Here is a 20,301-nt window from a genome sequence, read left to right as displayed (position 1 = left end):
TGGGGGGGGTGGTTCTGGACTGAAACTTTCATGACGATAATGGATTGTTTTTACTCTCAACTCTTTGCTGACTTTGGGTATTGGCTAGATAAGCCCTAAGACAACACTTTTCAGACCTCACCCACTGTGTCTTATCAAGTGCACCATATTTTCTAACTGGCTCAGGAAATGACTATCAGTTTCAACTCAAGAGAGAAAATAACCCACAGGGCATCTATTTTGTTGGAGGGGATAGACAAAGGCCAGGCTCAGACACTCCCACCCAGCGGCTCTGTCTCTGAAGGAAAGGAAGCAGCCCCAGTCCCCCAGGCAGAGATAGGAAAAGAATGACAGAGGAGAGGCTAGGCTCTGTACTCTGCTAGGCATCGAGGTCCCTGGGCTGAGGAAGTCTTTGGGTCAGGCATCCACCCCCCTAGATCGTCACCTAGACTTTAAGAGAACACCACCCAGCCAGCCCTCAGCATGGCTGGATGCCTCAGACTCTTAGGAGCGATGTCCCTGTCTAAAGCTGAAACTGGCTGCTCATTCATTTCCGTCCACTGGCACCAGTTTCACCTTCCTGTTTAACTTGCTAGCCCCACATTCACATTGAAGCCAAGAAAAAGAAGCGGAAAACTTTTCCATCCGAAGTCAACAAGTCTCTGCATCTCTGTGTCCCTTCTGCTTCCTACGTGCCCTCTTCTCTCCCCAGGACCAGATGGAGAGGCCAGCCAGTCACCATTTAGCACCTTGACCTTGGTGGGAAAGAATCCCCAGGCATGGTTTCACAGCATCTTTGCATCTCCTGGAGATTGGATAATCTTGATTTCCATGACCCTGCTCTTTGGTCAAGTATGGCAGAGGAGGACCTAGATCCCAAGAGATCTAAGGCAGGCTGGAATCTTCTAGAAAGTGGATGGATCCTTGGTCAGGACCTAGGCATTTCCTGCCTGGGAGAATCTCTCCCTGTGACTGGAAATAAGCCAGGGCAATGCATAGGTCAGGGGGTCCCTTTCCTGCTGAAGAGACTCTCCAGGGGAGCCAGAGGAAGTCACTTCATGAGAAGCCTCAGATCTAGGTGAGCAGGGCTGTACCTGTGCCAGTCAAACACCCAGATCAGTGGGCAGGTGAGCAAAAAGAGTGAGTGTCTCAGAGTGGGCCCTGAGGTACCCTGGCAAATGGACAGCCCCTGACCCTTCTGGAGTCTCCTGCAAGAAATGGTGGGGCTTTTGCCCCAGGACCCCTGACATACTTTCAGGGGACAAAAGGTAAAATTCATTGAGCCACATCTTACTTTTGATGAGCAGAGAAATTAAATGCAGTGAAACGATTTCATATGTGGATGTTTTGTCTCCCTCAGCCCATCACTTCCTTTCCTTTCCTCTAAGGGTGCTGAACAGAGGGCATCTGAGAGCTGATGGGACCTGGAAAATGCCAGGGGCACTTGAGCCCCTCTCACCAACACGTTTTTCCTTGGTCATCTAACCCTTGCTTTGGGGGCCTTGAGGTTTTCACAGGAAGCGAAGAAAGAGAATATACACCAAAGAAAGATGCTGGAGACCAAGTGTGTTCCAACTGTGAGATCAATTCTTTTTATTGCCATCTTAACAAAAATACTTGGGAAGGCAATCTTTGATTCCAGCATCGGAGGGCAGGGCAATGCCAGGCAATATAGTCAAGCCATCGGGCTGTCAGACAGGGGATTGCTCACTTTGGGGGATCAGGAACCCCCAAAGAACCACAGAATGGGAGAAGGAGCCCAGGACACTGCAGTTGCCCTCCATTCTCCCAACATGGGGCAAAGCTTGGGCTGGGTTTAGAAGCAGCACTCCGGGAATGGCCATGGCAGGCACTGGGCACAGCAATCCTCCCAGCCCCCACTCTGGCTCTAGGGGGCTGGTGTGGAAGGATGGAGGGCTGGGGATATACGGCAGCCTCAGGCCAGGGAGCAAGAGGACACAGAGCTGAGCTGCACCCACGTCAGAGCTAAGCTTGCAACTGCCACCCCCCCACCCCCAACTCCCTCCCTAACTCTAAGAACCCGGCTCTTTCCCCACACTCCAAAACCAAACACGAAGCTTTGAGATGTGTGTAGCTAATGCATAGGCAGCCCAAGCAAGCGGAGGCATGGCATGCTGGAACCTGGAATGGGACAGGAGCCCTATTGGGTTCTGGGTTCTTTTAGAAGCTGGTGGGGGGGGGTGCCTTCTAGATCCTGAGATTTGGACCCTACTTCTTCCCAGCCACTGGCTGTCAGCCTTAGTGTCGGGGTCAGGGTGGGAAGGTGTGGAGGGAGGGGTAGGTGGGAGGACGGGGGTGGACTCACATCCTAAATGCTGCTGTTGCCTCCCATTCAAAGCCCAGAGGGCTTGGCAGGGGCAAGAAAGGAGTAACACCCCTTCCAAGTCCAGATCTGGCCTCTGACAGGGGAGCTGGAAAAATCCACAGGTCCGGCTTCCAGTTCTGCCCTCACCCCAGAGTAGATGATGCTGTTTCATTTGTCATCTGTGAAATGCAGATGAGGATGGTGGTAATGATGACCGTAACACCCGACTTGGCCGCCTCTCCCGCTCTGTCCTGAGGACCCACCGAGCTCACAGGCTCGGAGAAGCGTAAAGTGCTCTAAGATCGCCAGGTCGTGTCTTCCCCTTCCTCTGACGACGTCACCTGGCTCTCCTCCCCGCCCCACAAAAGGCAAGCACGGCAGCTGAGCACACGCGCGCGTGCGCGCGCACACACACGGATGGCAAGCAGAAGGCCAAGGCCGGGGTGCCACCCACCGGGGCTCAGAGCCCTGGGGGAGGGGAGGGCAGACCCCTCCTGGAAGGGCTGAGCTCTGCTGGCCCATCCGCCGGCCTCGCCGCCACCCGCCAGCACCCCCCCAAAAGCAGCAGAATCAGGGCCTGGGAGGCTGGTGCAGCAGCCCTGAGGATGGAGAGCAGGATTCCACTGAGATGCTCTTGCAGCCCCCTTCCCTGCAAGGCCTGCTGCCAGGGGATGCAGACGAAGAGGAGGCTGATCTTCCAGGCCAAGCAAGCATTGAGCAGGCGGTTTTTCCTGCATCTTGAGCACCTGCCAAAGATGAGGGAGTAGGGCTGAGCCCAGGGCAGCCAACCTGTATTCAGTGAGGAGATGACAGTCCCCCCCCAGCACCCTACAAGGTCATCGATGGTGGACACGAGAGACTGGCCCCCCGTCTCAAGGCCAGACGCCCCTCCTCCAGCTTTCTTTCTCCCAGTGCAGACTGGCTGGCTTAGAAATTGTGCTTTCTCTTCCGAGACCTGGTAGTCCGTGCTGGAGCTGGCGCTGGGGGTGCCTCCGGGGGCTCCACCGGGCGAGCCTCGGCCGGGGGCGTGGGGCCCATGGGGGTGGCCCCATCAGGCCCCCGCTGAGATGCCTGAACCCCATCTCGGATCTCCATCAGCGTCTGGCACGCCTGGCTGACGCGGCTGGTCAGCTCGGCCATGGCCTGGCCGATGGCCTGCATGCTGCTTGCCAAGTCCCGGTGCACGGTCACCAACTCCTGGCAGAACTGCCGAAACACCTCAGTCTGCTGGGCGTGGGCATGGAGGAGCTGCCAGTCCAGGCCCATGCTGGGTGGGCTGGGGTGCGGCCGAGGGGTCCTGCAGGCAGCCTGGGGCGAGGGCCGGGGCAGGGCCTCCGGCTTGGGGCCCACCGTCTCGGACTGGTCAGAGGAGGAGGAGGAACGGAGCAGGGTGGGCCTGGCCAGGCAGGCCTCTTCCTCCGGCGAAGGCCGCAGAGGCACCTGCAGTGGCTGCCTCGAGGGCCCGGGAATCTCCTCGTCTTCATCATCTTGGGGGATAAAAAAACAAAGAAGGGCGAATGATTACAACTTGGAGAAAGACGGCAGCTCTGGGCTTGGACACATCCCCCCCCCACCGACAAAGTTACCTAGCTTCCCCCATCCTGTTACCCTTCAGCCTAGTTTGGCCCCTGCTCCCTCCTCATCCAGCCATGGAAAAGTATCTGCTCCCTAGGCCCCCAGGGTGTTTGGGCCAAGCACCCCAGGGAGACAGGTGAGCATGAACCGCCCCCCCCCGGTCCCCAGGCCCCCTTCCTATCACAGGCACAGCGACGTTCTAGAGGGACTGTGGTCCCAGTGACTGCATGTCAACCCATGGGCTCACTTCCTCTCTCTGCAGCTGAGTTTCTCAAAGCAAAGACCACAACTGCTCTATCTACCTCCTTGACCTCTTGCCCATCTAGCAGGGCTGTTAAGAAGACCACACAAGAGGACAGAAGAAAGGTGCTCTGCAAAGCTCTACACCTGCCAGAAAGGTACTATGATGCTCTCGGCCACGGCCCCAAGTTCCAGCCTCCACGTGGCCATTTCTGAGTTGCTTGGGGCCACCTTGTGGCCTTGCTGGAATCTGCCACTTTTGGTCATGGTGGGGGAAGCTGACAGACTGGAGAAAGGAGGCAAGGGATGGCGGCGCTGAGACAGACAAGCCCAGAAAGGGCGGAGCAGATCTACCTGGACGCCCAGCCCTGCCGCCCCCTCGGCGCGCCCAGGCGGGCTCCCGGAGCAGACACATCCCATCTACCCAGGAGCACCCGATGGCACACAGGGAGCGTCAGACAGACCGCTGCCCGCGGCCCGTCACAGGGAGGGCCCAGCCCTGCACACACGGATCTCGGTGGCTCTCTTGTGACCAAGGTTGTGCTGAGCTAATTCCCATAGCAAGAGTGAAAAACATACAGGCTGACTCTCCAGACAGGCACATTTCTCTGCCTGTATGAGGGCGGGGGGCTGAATTCAGAACCACCCCAGGGAAGGTGACAGGAAGACAGATTCAGGTTGCCCTGGGCCACATGCCTCCCAAGGGTCCTGGCATCTCCTTAGGGCCAGCATGGTGGAGAGCCGAGTGCCTCGTAGACCCCCACTTGGTGGACTCCCACTGTGGCGGGGCAAGGGGCGGTGCTGCTGGAAGGAGCGGGATGTACTGTGGTGACGTTGCTCCCTCCCTTTCAGGGCCTCGTCCCACCCAGCCCCTGGCCAAGTGCCGCAGCAGCTGGGAAAAGGAGGGCCCGTCCCGCCTGCGGTGGAGGGGTCCTGGGCCCCCTGCCCAGCTCACGTTTGGTAATCTCATTACCTTCAGTCTCGGGGAGACAGAAGGATGAGCAAGACAGAATTTAAGAAACAGACTTCACCTAGCTAGCTCCCTTCTTTTTCTCATAATTTGGTAGCATCGTCCTGACACTTGGGAGCTGGGATTCTCGGGGACCTGGAAAGACCCAGGTTCGAATCCTTATTCTGAATCTAGTCCTGAGACCACCTCTGCGTCTGAAGCTTAGCTGCTTCATCTGGACAACACGGAGGTCAGACTGAAGGGTCTCCTGCTTCGTCCCTAGTTCTTAATAGCTCACTCTGAATGGCCCCTTGTCAGGAGCGCCCCCGGCCAGGCAAGAAATTAGCATGTTCCCTGCAGTAGGGGCCTGGGAAGGGAAGGCTGGGTCTCTGTGAACCATCTTCCCCTGGGCTGGCCCGGCTGGCATCCTTGGAGCCCTCCTGCCCTGCTGGGAAGGGAGCCTGCTGGTCACTCGGAAGCCGACGGCCTCCAGCTGGGACCGCAGGTCGGGGGCAGATGTGTGCAGAAGCAGAGCTGAAAGGGTGTGGCAGCCTCAGCAAGGACGGGGGTTCTCGAGTGCTCCCCCTTCTGGCGAATGCCAAGAACTACAGCCCCTAAGGACGGCCGCCCCGTCTAGGCAGGGAGATTCCATACCCACCCAGCCCCTGGCATCAGCGTCCATCCTGAGCTATAAGAAGCAGAGGGGGAAAGAGGAAGATACGTGCTGAGGGAGAAGAGAGGTGGAGGGGGCATGGGAGAGGAACCAGAGCGCAGAGAGAGGGATGGCAGAGAGAGCCTTGCGCCAGGCAGACAGAGGCAGAGGGCACAGAGAAAAGAAGGCAGCAGGGCACCGCAGAGGGCCCGCGGAAATATCACAGAAACAAAGACCCTGGGGACAGGCACACAGACAGGTCTGAGCTTTCGGGGGCCGGGGACTTGGCTGGCTTCCTCTGACACCCCTCCCCCCTCGCCTGCTGAACGGGGCTTCCCTGGCTCCTCTCTGTTCCTGGAACGTGCCAAGCGCCTTCCTGATGCGGGGCCTCGTACATGCTGTTCTGCCTGCGAGGCCCTCCTCCCCTCCCCTGCACTGCGCCCCACGCACACCGGCCGGGTTAACTCTTCCCTGCCCTTGTCTCCATTCAACTGTCTCTCCCGGGGTGGGGGTGGGGGGGCGCTTTTCCCCGCCAGTCCACTCCGGTTCTCAGACCACCACCGGCTGCTCTCTAATCTGCAGGGCTGAACGCAGCAGGAAAATGCGGGTGCCTGCTTCAAAAACTAGTCTGAGTTGCAGGAAGGCAGGAGCACAAGAGCCGTCAGCCCAGCTCCAAGCCCTTGGGGGAGACAAGTTGCACGCCCACCGAGTCAGCGAGTCAGCTCTACTCTCAGGACTTCCTGTATTCATCTACCGATCCTTCTTTACGCATTTCCTCGTGCAACTGTTTAATGAAACGGTGCTTATTCCCACGAGGCTAAGGAACTTCCCAAGAGTAGGGCTGGGGGAGGTTTTAGACTCAGTTCTTGTCTTCCCAGCTCCCAGCATCATGTTCAGGACATATTCTATAATGGATGAAGGGAAAGAGGCGGGGAGAGGACGGAAGTGGGAGAAGGAAGGAAGGAAGGACGGAAGGGCCGGGCGAGGCAGAAAGGAACAGCAGCAGAGAGAGAGAGAGAAGGCAGGTGCGGGGGGCATCGCCGGGAGTAGGCGGGAAGCAGGCAAGGGGCGCTCGGGGAGGGGAGAAGGCGGGCGGTACTCACAGCTGGTGGAAGGGCTGTCCGTGCCGTCCAGTTCTGCCCTGGGGAAGCCGTGCCCGGACCGGGCTGTGAGCAGCGCCGACTCGATGGCCCTCTCGTGGGCAGTGAGCACGATGGTGGGGGCTCGGCCCCCGGCCCCGGGGCCGGACAGGGACTGCTGCATGAAGGCCAGCTTGTCCTTGGTCCTCCGTTTCATGTCATCCCATCTGTGCTTAATGTCCTTGACGGAGCGCGGAACCTGGCTGACGGAGGTGATTTTCCGAGCTATGCCTTCCCAAATCTTGTCCCTGTCGGCATGGGACAGCCGCATGGTCTCCCTCCCAAAGAGAACCGCTTCGTGGTGGGTCACCTCGGTGACCAGAATGTCCAGCTCCTCCTTGGAGAACTTGGGCTTCCTCTTACGCTCGGCCAGGGGCGCCACGTTCCTTGGGTTGAATATCCCACAAAGCACAATGGGGTAAATGACCGTCAACGTGGCGGGCCTCCTCCTTCCTAAGTGCCGGCCCCCAGCCGAGGAGCCAGGAGGCGCCCGGGCGCCCTCGCCTGCTCACCACCACCACACCCTGCTCCTGGCGCCAGGCCCCTCGCACTGCCGCTTGAGGGGCAGCAAGAGCCGCGGCCGGCGCATGCGACGGGAGCGCGGATGGAGCCGGACGCCTTCCGTTTCGGGTCCCGCCTGGCCTCTGACTAGCTGCGAGGAGCCAGGGCAGCTCGGCAGCCTCCCCTGGCCCCCTTCTCCCCATCCTGGAACCAGGGGTTGTTACTGAGGAGGGACAAGCACCCTTATGTAAAGAGCTTTAAAGCCCTCAACAGGCATGAAGGATCCTTACTGGGGTTAGGACGAGGCCATAGCCGGAACACAGAGATGTTCGCACAGACCTATGGAGCCCAGGGGCTCGCAGAAAGATTCTTTCAACAGGGAGACTATTCACAGTGGGTTTCCGAGGGGTGTGGCCTTGCTGGTGACGCCCACGATTAAGGCATGGCCACAGAAAGCTTGTTCTGCCCCCCTGTGGATCTCTTCCCCCTCCTCCTCTCCCAGGTCCCCACCTCTGGGTGTGGGCAGGCTGCCCCCGCCCTGACCACCACTCCACTGCAGCGCTGGCATCAGCTCCCTTTTGGCAGCTCATGGGTAGACCGTGAGGAGACCCTGAGCATCCATCAGGAGGCAGGGTCCACTTTGATGGAGACCAGGAAGGACCTTGGCTTCCATCTGCACAGAGGGTCCTCGGCCACAGGCACGGCACAGCCCTTACCCCCCTGGCTTGGCACCTGCTCTGCCTCTGCGACTCATTCTTTCCCAAAGTGTGGTTTCTGTCCACCCTTTATCTCATGCCCATGGTCCCAAAGATCCGCCCAAGAGAGCATCCTAGGGTACGATGGGAGACCCGGAGTCCGATTCACTCCCTCTGGCTGCTGACAAAGCCACAGCAAGGGACAGGGCGCAAAGATCCTTCAGCCCTCGTGTCCCCACTCCACCCACCCAGAATACCACAGCCCGAGCGGCAGAAGAAGAAGGCGGAGGCTTTGTCACTCGGCCAAGACACAGTGGCAGGGGCCTGGGCCTTGCACTCAGACAGACGTTGGATTAGAAGCTGAGTCTCCTATGCAAACCTCGTTCCCCTCCTCCCCCCGGTGCCACCTCCGAGGGCTGCCAGGAGGAGTCTGTTCAGGGCTTCTTAATCTCACCACTACTGGCATTTAGGATCAGAAATTCTTTGTTGGTGGGGGAGAGGGCATTCTGGATAATGTAGGATATTTATCAGCATTCTTGGCTTCTGCTCAATAGAAACCAACAGCATTCACCCGCAGAGTTGTGACAACCAAAAACGTCTCAGCACACGGCCTCCAGGAGACAAAAAGAGCCCCTGCGGGGTTGTGGACCACCGATCTCATGAATGCAGAGCACCCTGCATGGGGGTGCCATAGAGTCAACAAACGGGCGCCCATTCTATTCCCGGCCTAAACTTCGGTTATGAGAAAATTAACCGACTCCATTCGATCCTCTGCAAGCCCCTAAGCTGGCGAACGTGTCCTCAAACCAGAAGGAGCTATACAAATGGAAGCCATACATTAAGGGGGAAGAAGACGGTCCCAGGATCAATTGGCTTTCCCCTCAACCCAGCAACCACCAGAGGGCTATCTCCCCAGCAATAAACCAGAGACCCAATCCCAGCCTACCCCTTGAGTCTCTAAGGAGATGAGGCCCCACCAGCTGTGGGCCACCCTGGCGCCATCTTGGATCAGAATGGGTCCTGTAGCAGGAACAGGACAGACCCCAGGCCAGCAAGGCAGCAGTAGCAGAACCCACGCACAAGAGGCCCGGGAAGCCAGGCTTTGCCTGGTCCCTTGTGCACAGGGAGAACACTGGCCTAGACGCTCAGAGATGGGTTCCAGTCCTGTTCTGCCGCTGACCACATCATCTTGATCCTGCTCTGCTCTGGGCCTCACTTTACCACTGTAGCAGGAAGATCAGAGCAGGGCAGTGGTTCTCAACACCAGCAACGCATCAGAATCGCTCCAGAGAGCTTTACAAACTACTGACGCCCTGGGCTCAGTCCCAGCCCGATGAAGTCAGAATCGCGGGAGTGCCAGATGATCACTCAGTTAGCACAGGTGATGAATCCCCTTCTCTGCAGTGATGGCAAAGCCTTGTCCCCAAACTGAAAGATCAGAGATACATGGAAGAGCGGAACTGAATCAGCTCTCCTGGCCAAAGTTTCAGTGCAGAAAGGCCTGACCCAGACCGCACTCAAACACACTCTCCTTTGCTTGCCTACAGCCAGGCCATAGCCACAGGCCAGGGGTCTGGGCCATGCAGTCCACCTGAGCGCCCGCTGGACACCTGGTCCCCACTCCCCACTGCTGAGCCTTTGCTCACAAGTGCCCTCAAATGCCCCCCTTGAAGGCCCAGCTCAAAGGCCCTCCTCACCCTTGCTTTCATCTGAGCCCTCACAGCACATCGTCCCCACCTGCTCGGAACAGCCTCATGAGAAAAAGCAGTTTCCATGGCAGAAGGTGTGAGTCCTGGGAGGGCCAGGGGGGCAGGGCTGGGCCCATCCATCTAGGACACCCGGTACGGGCTCTGACTCACCGCAGGTGCTCAGGAATAAGGGCTGAGTTGCACATGCTCAGCTGACCTGCACCCAGTGATCGGGGAGAAGAGGGCAGCCAGAGGTGCCCACCCACCTTCTTGGAGCCACTTTCAGGGCACAGCTGACCTGACTGTGAGAAAGGGGGCTGGTCCCCACGGCCTGCCTATTCCTCAGCGCTTCCGCTTCTACACCTGTTCAATCGCAATTTTAGGACAGCGACCCCGACAAATCAGAGGGCGAATCCTTAAGTGTCCCGGAGAGTGTCCACAGCCGCCCGGCCTCCAGCCGGCCTCAGGTGGGAGACCCATGGGCAGTGGGGCCCAGGGGAACGGGACCAGACAACTCACCATGGCCTCCCCACCTCAAACCAGTTTCTCTGCATTTGCTTGGCAAGTCTCAGGGTTTAAATCCAGCAAACTCCCCCTTAGGGAGGCCCCAGCTGCCCTCCTTCCAAGCATGATCTCTCCTCTACCCTCCAGCCCCCAGCCCCATGGGGCACGGAACTGCGCAAACACCGACAGAGGGCCCGATCCATGGTGTGGTACTGCGTCGGGTTCAGCCCCCCAAGGTCCAGCTCCCAACCCAGCTACTAACCCCTTCATGGCTCCCGAATCCCAGAGACAGGCCACCAAGGAGGCAATGTGGCAAGACTGACCTCCCATACTGCCCGCTGATCCCATCGGGCAGGGCTGCCCCCCCAACCCCCAGGCACCCACAGGCCAGCAGCGTAGCACCCAAAGGAAAGCTCAGCGCAGCTGCCTCTGGGTGACCCTGGGCCAGTCTCCTGCTCGCTCTGGCTGGCCGTGAAGAATCCTTCTGGTGCAAACTTCTGTCCCCAACAATGGACAAAATCACTCTAACAATCGGAAACTGAGCTAGAGACTGTGCCCTTTTCCCTGGGGGCCTTTTAAACAATGGCTGAGAGTTGCACTGCAATGTTGCCTGCACCCCATCCAGCCGGAGTTTGCCTGTGAGAGCTGTCACAGTCCAGGGACATCCCCCACCTCCATGGGAGGATGCCAGCAGGCTGGGGCCCGGGGCCTCCAGAAACACTGACACGTGTGTTCCCATAAACGGCTGGTCTGGCCACAGGCCTCCTCCAGAGCCCCCTGAGGGAAGCCTGGGGGAGTCAGAGGGTTGGTCCCCCAGAGCTAGACATGTCCCCGCCAAGAGCAGTCCCGGGGCCTTCAGGGACTTCCACCACTGGAGACCCTTAAGGGCCAATGTGCTCCCTTGGCCTCCTTTCCAGAGTTCAGACAAGGCTCCTGGGAAATGAGCAGAGAGCGGGACTCACCTCATCCAGTTGGCTTTAGTCTCGTCTGACCCATCTATGGACTTGTAGCGGTTGTTCTTGTCCACAATCTGGAAGACAGAGAGAGAGTCTCAAAATGGGCATCTCCGAGGGGTGGGCTCTGTGTCCCCAGCCTCCTCCCCAGACCAGGGCCCAAGGCCACCACCGAGAACCCTCCCTGTGGCCTCCCGCTACTAAGCCCCCATCGCTGCAGGACTGACCCAGAGCTGGGCAGGGATCCCATCTCCCTCCTCTGCCTTGAAGGAATACCCAGCACATGCCAACAAGCGGCATTGCCAAGAACATCACATTGCAACAGCAGCTGAATTCAGGCGTTCCTCTCTACGGTTTCTGCGGGAGATACAGGCTGACACCGGATGACCGGGCATACGTGATTCCAGCGGGTCCCTCCTCTCCCCAATCTCTAAACAGTCAAGAACCTCAGGGTTCGGGGTGGACCCCTTCATCTTCCATAAAACTGTCTTTATTTCATCATCATTTTTGAATCACAGTTCAGCTGGAATTCTAGACAGATGAAGTTTGTTTTCTTTCAGAAAATAAAGACTGCCAAAAAGGCTGCCATAGGCTCTTAAGCAACCTACTATTAGTCTATGTTGTTCTTTTGTGGGTAATCCGTCTACAGCAAATTCTAAGACTTCCTCTTTATGCTTGATTTTCTGCAGTTTCACTATGTGGTTTTAAAGTGGAGATTTACTTTTTAAAATTCTCATTACTTGTCAAGCATATTACTTGATTAGGATTTATATTTCCTTTTCAATTCTGGAAAATTCAGAGCTATTATGTTTTTGAGTACGGCCTCTCAGTCATTTTCTTTAGTCCCTTCTTGTAGAATTTCCATTAAACATATATGGTCGGAACCCAATCTATTCTCCAAGTCTTACAACTACTCTTTCATAATTTTCCCTCTATGTCTTTCTGGGTGATGTTCTCAGAAAATTTCTTGGAATGCTCTTCCAACTCACTCATTCTCTCTTTGACCATGTTCATCCCAGAGTTTATGACTATTGATGTTTTTCCTTTCTTTTTTTTTTTTTTTGTTTTTCCTTTCTTTGCTTCCTTTTTAAAAAACTTTTAATGCCATTAATATTTTTCATTCCCAGAAATTTCAATTGGTTCTTTTTCACACTCATCTTTTCTTACTGTGCCTCTTTTTGTTTCATAATGCTGTGTTCCTTCTTTTTCTTTTTCTAACAGCTTTATTGAAATATAATGAACATATAATATGCCATGTGATAAATTTTGACAAATGTATATATCACAGTCAAGATAATAAACATATCCATCACTCCTGAGAACTACCTAGGCCTCTGTGATCCCTCGCTCTTGCCTCTCTCCATATCTCCCATTCTCAGTTCCACAGGCAACCAAGGAGCTGCTTTCTGTCACTACAAATTACTTTGCATGGCCTATAACTTTATACAAATAGAATCAAATGAAAGGCATGTCTGCCTTCTTTCACTCAGCACAATTATTTTGAGATTCGTTCCTACTGGTGTGTGTACCATAGTTCATTTCTTTGTGTTGGTGAGTAGTATTCCATTGCTTGGATGTGTCACCAAGGTAGACACTAAAAAGACCAGGTAGGTCTTTTTAGTCTACCTATTATTACTGAACATTTGGGTTGTGGCTAGTTTTGGCTATTACAAATAATGCTGCTAAGAGACATCACTAGCAAATCTTTTTCTTTTATTGGAGTATAATTGCTTTACAATATTCTGTTAGTTTCTGCTGCACAATGAAGTGAATCAGCTATATGTATACATATATCCTCTCCCTCTTGTACCTTGCTCCCACCCCCCTATCCACCCCTCTAGGTCATCACAGAGCACCGAGGTGAACTCCCTGTGCTATACAGCAGCTTTCCACTGCTGCTGCTGTTGCTAAGTCGCTTCAGTCGTGCCCGACTCTGTGTGACCCTACAGACGGCAGCCCACCAGGCTCCACCGTCCCTAGGATTCTCCAGGCAAGAATATTGGAGTGGGTTACCATTTCCTTCTCCAGTGCATGAAACGGAAAAGTGAAAGTGAAGTCGCTCAGTCGTGTCCAACTCTTAGCGACCCCATGGACTATAGCCTACCAGGCTCCTCCGTCCATGGGATTTTCCAGGCAAGAGTACTGGAGTGGGGTGCCATTGCCTTCTCCGAGCTTTCCACTAGCTAGCTGTTTTACACATGGTATTGTATGTATGTCAATTCTAATCTCCCAGTTCATCTCTCCCTCCCCTTTCCCACTTTGTCCACATGTCCGTTCTCTACACCTGTGTTTGTATAAATACATACGCTTATTTCTCTTGGGCAAATGCTTAGAAGTGGAATTGCTGGGACACATGGTAAGAATATGCTTAACTTTTAAGAAACTGCTAAACTGTTTTCCAAAGTGGTTGCACCATTTTATATTCCCATCAGTCGTATGTGGGATTTCCAGTTGATCCAGATCCTTGCCAATACTTGGATGAACTGGCGTTTTTGTTTTAGCCCTTTTGACAGGTATGAAGCAGTATTCCTTGTGGTCTTAATTTGCATTTTTCTGATGACTAATGGCACTTGAGTATCTTTTTGTGCACTCATTTGTCAGTTGCATATCTTCTTTGGTGAAGTGTCTATTCAAATCTTTTGCCCATTTTAAAAACAGTGGATTGTTTTTTTCTTACTGTTGAGTTTGGAGAGTTTTAAAAGGACTTCCCAGGTGGCACTAGTGTTCAAGAACCCCCCTGCCAATGCAGAACACATAAGACATGTGGGCTGGATCTCTGGGTTGGGAAGATTCCCTGGATGAAGGCATTGGCAACCCCCTCCACTATTATTGCCTAGAGAATCCCATGGACAGAGGAGCCTGGTGGTCCAGAGCCACAAAGAGTCAGACACAATAAGCAACTTAGTACACGTGCACAAGAGTTTTTTTTAAAAAATGCATTTTGGATATAATTCCTTTATCAGAATATGGCTTACAAACACTTTCTCCTAGTCTGTGGCTTGTTTATTCACTCTCTTAACACCATCTTTCTAAGAGAGAGGTTTTAAATTCAACAAACAAAAAACACCAGTCTTGTTCTTCTTAATGGATGTTATCCTTACTTTTTCTTTGAAGATCCCAAAGCTGTGAGTGTTAATGATATATTATTCCTTTCATCCATAATAATGAACCCCAGGATTATAACTGAGTGCCTAGCTATCTGTAGTAACAGAATACATTTCTTGACTTCTCTTCTGGCCAAGTTCTGGCCAATAGAGTGGAGGTGGAAGTGTCACGCATCATCTTCCTGAAAACTTCTTTAAAAGACAACTGATATATACCATTCTACCATCCTGTGGCCTGGAATGCAGATGTAATGGCTGGAGTGCTAGCTATCACCTTGGACTATGAGGTTATAATCCAAGCATTGAGATAGTGATTAGTTGGATCAAGCTAGGTTCCTGAGGACTTAATACAGGCTCAGAATTTATTCATAGAAGAACACATAATTCCTGTTTTGTGTGAGCCACTGTTATTTTCAATCTCACAGTCAAACATATTCCTGACAGACCCTAAACAGTTGTTTTAAATTCATTTTCAAAATACTATTTTTATTTTAATTAGAGTGAATTCAATTGTCATTGTTTTTGAAGGCTCTCTTTGTAACATTAATTTTCTTCATTAGTTTTGGAGGTTTGGTCCAGAGGCTCATCTTGAAAAGAGTCTGTCTGCCTATTGCTTGCTTTTTCTCATTTTAAGCTCCCCTCTCAACTTCACACAGGACACTTCTATTTCATAGTGCCCCACAGGAGCTAAACCTGCTGGCTGTCTCTGCCTGTACTAGATGAGAGCTCTATGGGCCTTTGTTTTTAGCCCAGCAGTCACTTTATGCTTCTTTCTCCCTCTCTTTTCTTCTCCTTCCTTTTATTTGGGAGGAGGGGGCTCAAAGCATGAATTCTTCATCCATCTGAATTGGAAGCCCTAATGCCTCCTCCACACACACTTTCTTTAACTATACTCTTTCTTTGGATATTTACATCTATTCCCACACTCTCAATTTGTTCACTACTCACAGATTTTCATCTCAAGCCCCAGGCGTGAATATTTAATTTCCCACACGACATGATGTCTTACTGGTGGTCCAAACTCACCTCAGGCCCCACCCTCAAGCCTGTTCCTCTCTTTTTCTCCTTCACAGCATTTGAAGCCACCATCCACTCAGATTTCAGAAAGAAAGCCATCCCCGCCAAACCCCAGTGAACTGTACACTTTAAATGAATGAAGTGTATAGTATGTGAACTGTATCTCCACAAAGCTGTTAAAAAAAGTCATCTTTCATGCCTCCTTATTTTTTTTAATGTATTGAAGTATAGTTGATTTGCATGTAATTTGGGCATACAATAATTTGTATGTAATTTCTTCTGTACAGCAGAGAGTCATATACATACACACACAGGTATATATATATATCTGTTTTCATATTCTTTTCTATTATGGTCTATCACAGGATATTGAATATAGTTTTTGGTGCCATATACAGTAGGACCTTGTTGCTTATCCATCCTATACATAATACTTTGCATCTGCTAATCCAAAACTCCCAGTCCTTCCCTCCTCCATCCCCTCCTCCTTGGCAATCACAAGCATGTTCTCTATGAGTCTGTTTTTATTCTGTAGATATGTTTATTTGTGTCATATTTTAGTTTCCACGTATAAGTGATATCATATGGTATTTGTATTTCTCTTTCTGACTTAATTCACTTAGTATGATAATCTCTAGGTCCATCCATGTTGCTGCAAATGGCATTATTTCATTCTTTTTGTGGCTGAGTAATATTCCATTGTGTCAATATGTATGCACTACACACATATTTACTTTACTTTACTTCTTCACCTCTCAGTGGACATTTAGGTTGCTTCCGTGGCCTGGCTTTTGTAAACAGTGGTGCTATGAACAAAGGGGTCATGCCTCCCTCTCTTGATCCCCCATATCTGATCCCTCAGCATGTCATCCAAACCTGATTTCAATACTGCTCCTGTCTCCACTGCTTCCCGCCATCATCAGCTCTCCTTGACAACTACAAGAGACCCCAACTAACTTCCCAGCGCCATTCTTAACTCTCCACTGATTCTCCTCATAGCAGCCAGAGAAAGGTATTAATGTAAACTTTAGAACATGCCGCCCACCAGCTCAAGAAGGCATTCACTGTACTTAAAGCAAAATTCAGACTTAAGGTCATCATCTTCAAGGCTTTACAGTCTGGTCCCTGCCTACCTTCCGACTCTCTCAGGCCTCTCTCTCCCCCATTCACCCTTCTGCAGCCACTCTTTAAAAAATAATAATCATGAAATAGTTCAGGCGTTGAGAAATTATAAAGAGCAATACAACTGATCGCTCTGTGTCCATCAGCAAGAGCCAGCAAAAATGACCCCCAGCCAGTTCTGTCCCGGACCTTTGTCTCCTCTAGCATCAGGAAAATACATAGATGTCACTGAAGACCATCTCTGCCTCCAACTCACTCTCTTTCCCACCCTCCTTCCAAGGGTAACTATCATCCTGAAGCTGGAAGGGAGCCTTCTTGATTCTTACTGTTTCAGGACTTTTTCTAAAAAACAACACACAGAATTGCTGTACCTGTCTGTAAAGTTTACAGAAACGGCACCTAAGTGAATGTGTTATCCTATGGCAGCTCTTTCCCACCGCATCTTGTGTGGCTGGTCCCATCTTATCTTTTGGGTCTTGCTTGCTGTCACCTCCTCAGAAGAAACTTTTCCTGATCTGAACCTCAAGGAGGTTCTCCCCTTCCACACTCTGACCCCCACACGTCTGCCCCTCTCAGCATTATCTCTAAACATCATCCTGCTGCTTCCTTTGGGAGACCTAGCTGTAGGGTTTGTCTGCTTGTCAGTGTGGTAACTGACTGCCTCCTTCATTACACCAAAAGCTCATGAAGACCAAGTGTGTGGCTATCTGCTCATGATGGTGGCCTGGCCCTGGTTCCTAACACAGGGCATGGCATGCAGTAGAGTCCTAGTTGAATGAATGATCCGATGAAGAGCCTTTTAAATAACAAGCAAGTTAAAGGAAAAAAATTATATAGGGTTCATACTTGAGTGAAAAGGAAAAGAGTGGCTAGAACTGGCTTGTCCTGGTTAATGAGAACTGACTGTGAAATTTTCCAGTCTCATGAACCAGCTGTGAAACACGGTCATTATTAAAAATTAAATTATATGAACTTACAATTCAGTACATTCTAATTTTTAAAAGGTAACAAATGCCCAAAGTTTCCTAATTACTTAACTACATTTCACAATGCTGATGTTCTTGAGGATGTTGGCCTCTGTAGAGTAGAAATACTATAGATTAATTGTCATTAATTAATGACAGCTCTGCCCATCTGCTCATTTAGTGCCTTCATGTTGGTGGCCTGAAACCAGACATAGTGGGAGCCTTGACATCAAGGAAATTGGCACATGTATCCCCACCACAACCATCACCAGCACATCACTCTGTGTCTTCCTCTATGCACAGAAAGTCTGGGAGATACACTTCAGATTCTCATATTTGGTTGCCTCTAGAGGGGAGGATAGAGGGAAGGAAGATGAAGCTTTTGCTTTGTCTATTTATGAGACTTTACTGTCTCTATGGTTTAAAATTCACAGACAAAAAGAGAAAATATGCAGCTCAGGCCTCCCCTCTCCTGGCAGTCTCCCCAGATGACACCCCAGTATTCAGGGACCTTCCCCAGGAATCTCATGGAACCCTGTCCTTTATCATAATATCAATCATCCTTCATTAGCATTTTCAGATTGCTCCTTTCTCGCCAGGGGGGAAAACAGAAGCATCTGTAGGTCCCGAAGCCAACTGTAAGAACACCTAGTGGGTAGTGAGAGCCATGGAGCCTAAGGCATCGGCTGGAATTTCAGCATCACCACTGACAAGCTAAGTGGCCTTGGGCAGGTGACTCCACTGGCCAGGCTTCAGCATCCTCATCTGTAAAATGGGAGAACCAACCTTGCAGCCCTGCTGTAATGATTGATGAGGCAGGCACCCCATATACAGTCATGATTATGTTTATTAAGGGGACCAAATGTTAATTATGATTCATTCCAGGTGGTGAGAGGTTTGCGTAAAACTCCATGTATTACAACATACAGTTGTAAAACTATATGTATTATTGTTGTATGACTATATGTATTACAACACGCAGTTGTAATCACACTTTTTGCAGCCTCAGCTGGGCCGAGAGGCCTAGGTGGGAGCTGTGAGGGACTGTGGAGCTCCCTAAGATCTCTGTTGCTGGGTTCAGATCCCAGGTTTGATGAGGGATGCTTCTTGCCATATCTTTCTTTCCCATCAGTCAGGTTTTTCTCCAATCAAGGATTCATTCATTCAACAAATATCACCAAGGAAGCAGCTACATGGACAGGCTCTTGGAATAAAATGGTGATCTGGGAAGACAATGTCTTTGCTCTCACAAAACTCACAGTCCAGCGGACACGGAAGAGAGGCCACTGTGCTGTCCTGTGGTCAGAACTACTGTGGGGAATTCTGTGGAACATGGGAGCACAGAGCTGGAGCCCTGTAGCTGGTGGTCATTGAGGACTTTCTTGGGAGGTGTGGAATCTAAGCTGAAGTCTTGGAGGAGATGAGGGTAAGGGAGTTCTAGTGAAGGAAGCAGGGAGCAAGCAGGATCACAGAGTGTGTTCAGAGCACATCACATGCTACTGATGAGCCCCCATCATCCAAGTAGAGAGCAGGCTGTAGACCTCAAGTCCTGGGACTGAGATGGTCCAGGAAGGGCCAGCCAGGGCCAGATGCTGAGGACCAAGCCCCAGAAGACTGGTTACCCAGCATCCTTCCTTGCCTTATCCCTCAAGGTCAACTCCTTGGCCACTCTGAATTCAGCACTTAGACCAGCCCAGGCTCTGAACAGTGCAATGTGAGAAGGACTCTGACAGCCTGGGTCTGAGCAGAGAAGGGCGACCAGCATTGGAAGAGGGTCCCTTAGCCTGGAGAAGAAGAAGCTAGAGAAAGCAGACACATCATCAAATGTGGGAAGGACCATCAAGCAGGGGAGGGCAGGCAAAACCAGGACCACTTGAGGGATGGAGGCCTGAACGCGGCATGAGAAATATGCATGCAGAACAGTCTTAACATACATGTTCCAACATGCAGAATAGTCCTGCAATAGAATAAGCAGCCTTGTGAGGAGGTGAGTTTCTTGTCACTGGGGGTATTTAAGCAGTAGCAGGATAACCCACTATCAGGGGAGCCAAAGAAATAATTTTCCTACTGAGTGGAAGTCTGTCCTAAATGACCTATAAAATTCTGTTTAAGAATTTTATGATTCAACATGGGCATACCCTCAGAAAATAATATAAAAAACATAAGGTTTGCCTCCTTGGGACAGGCATGGGTCCCCGTAGACTAGAATGCTATTTCTGACCACGGTAATAACAAAGACATCAGCCTTAAAACATTACCCACTGCCACTGATGGAGAAACTTCACTGTGCCAAGTACTCTGGTACCCTGTTTCATGAATTCTCACAACTCAATGAAGGTAACTACAACTATTATTCCTATTTTACAGACTAGGAAACTGAGGTTCAGAGCCAGTAGGCAGCTTGCCTGAGGCCACAAAGGAAATGTTGGGGCAGCTGGAGTTCAGACTCTGTAGGTACAGCCCATGGTCTTAAGCACTTGGTGGCGTGACAGATGTCAGCCCAGGCTTCCCCAGATGACCTCATGAGAATCAATCAGGAATATCCTGGGGTCCTCTCTGAACTCCTGGCTTTGCTGCTGGTTTGAGCAAATCTGCTACAGAAAGATGGGCAGTTTAATAGGGAGGAACAATCTGCTTTGCCGCAGAACGTCTGCCACCATCGAGGATTCACTGCTGGGTTCCTCTAAATGGTGCCATAACCAGATGCTGCAGAGATTGGATTTTTAAAAACCTGATTTGCTTGCAACTTTACAGGAAACCATCGACTCCGTAAAGAATTCTGATTTTCAGCTCTGCAGCTCCTCTCAGGGCAAAGCAGTTGCAAAAATGATTTGTGAAGCCATTGACAGTTGACAAAGCTCTTTCACACAAATGCTCCTCCCAGAGGCCCAG

At 51.7% G+C, this 20,301-nt stretch overlaps 1 protein-coding gene across 4 annotated transcripts in view; it reads right to left on the bottom strand.

Annotated features, from left to right (window-relative positions):
- PRDM11 (PR/SET domain 11) overlaps positions 1–20,301 on the bottom strand; it is an 83,411-nt gene that overhangs the window by 12,469 nt on the left and 50,641 nt on the right. For 3 of the 4 annotated variants that reach the window (XM_081538309.1, XM_081538310.1, XM_081538311.1), the window contains exons 5-7: positions 11,211–11,278; positions 6,825–7,246; positions 1,545–3,792 (exon numbers count right to left, since the gene is read on the bottom strand). In XM_081538309.1, the coding sequence (XP_081394435.1) occupies positions 3,233–3,792; positions 6,825–7,246; positions 11,211–11,278 (1,050 nt within the window). In that variant the 3' untranslated portion in view covers positions 1,545–3,232. Of the gene's footprint in view, positions 1–1,544; positions 3,793–6,824; positions 7,247–11,210; positions 11,279–20,301 lie in introns of those variants that run through there. The other variant, XM_081538307.1, reaches the window with a different exon arrangement.

Source organism: Giraffa tippelskirchi, chromosome 11 (genome assembly GCF_054371585.1).
Source record: "Giraffa tippelskirchi isolate mGirTip1 chromosome 11, T2T-mGirTip1v1.2.pri, whole genome shotgun sequence".
Taxonomy (NCBI): Eukaryota; Metazoa; Chordata; class Mammalia; order Artiodactyla; family Giraffidae; genus Giraffa; species Giraffa tippelskirchi.
Note: the sequence above shows the minus strand (reverse complement) of the source record. Positions and strands in the feature narration are given on the sequence as shown.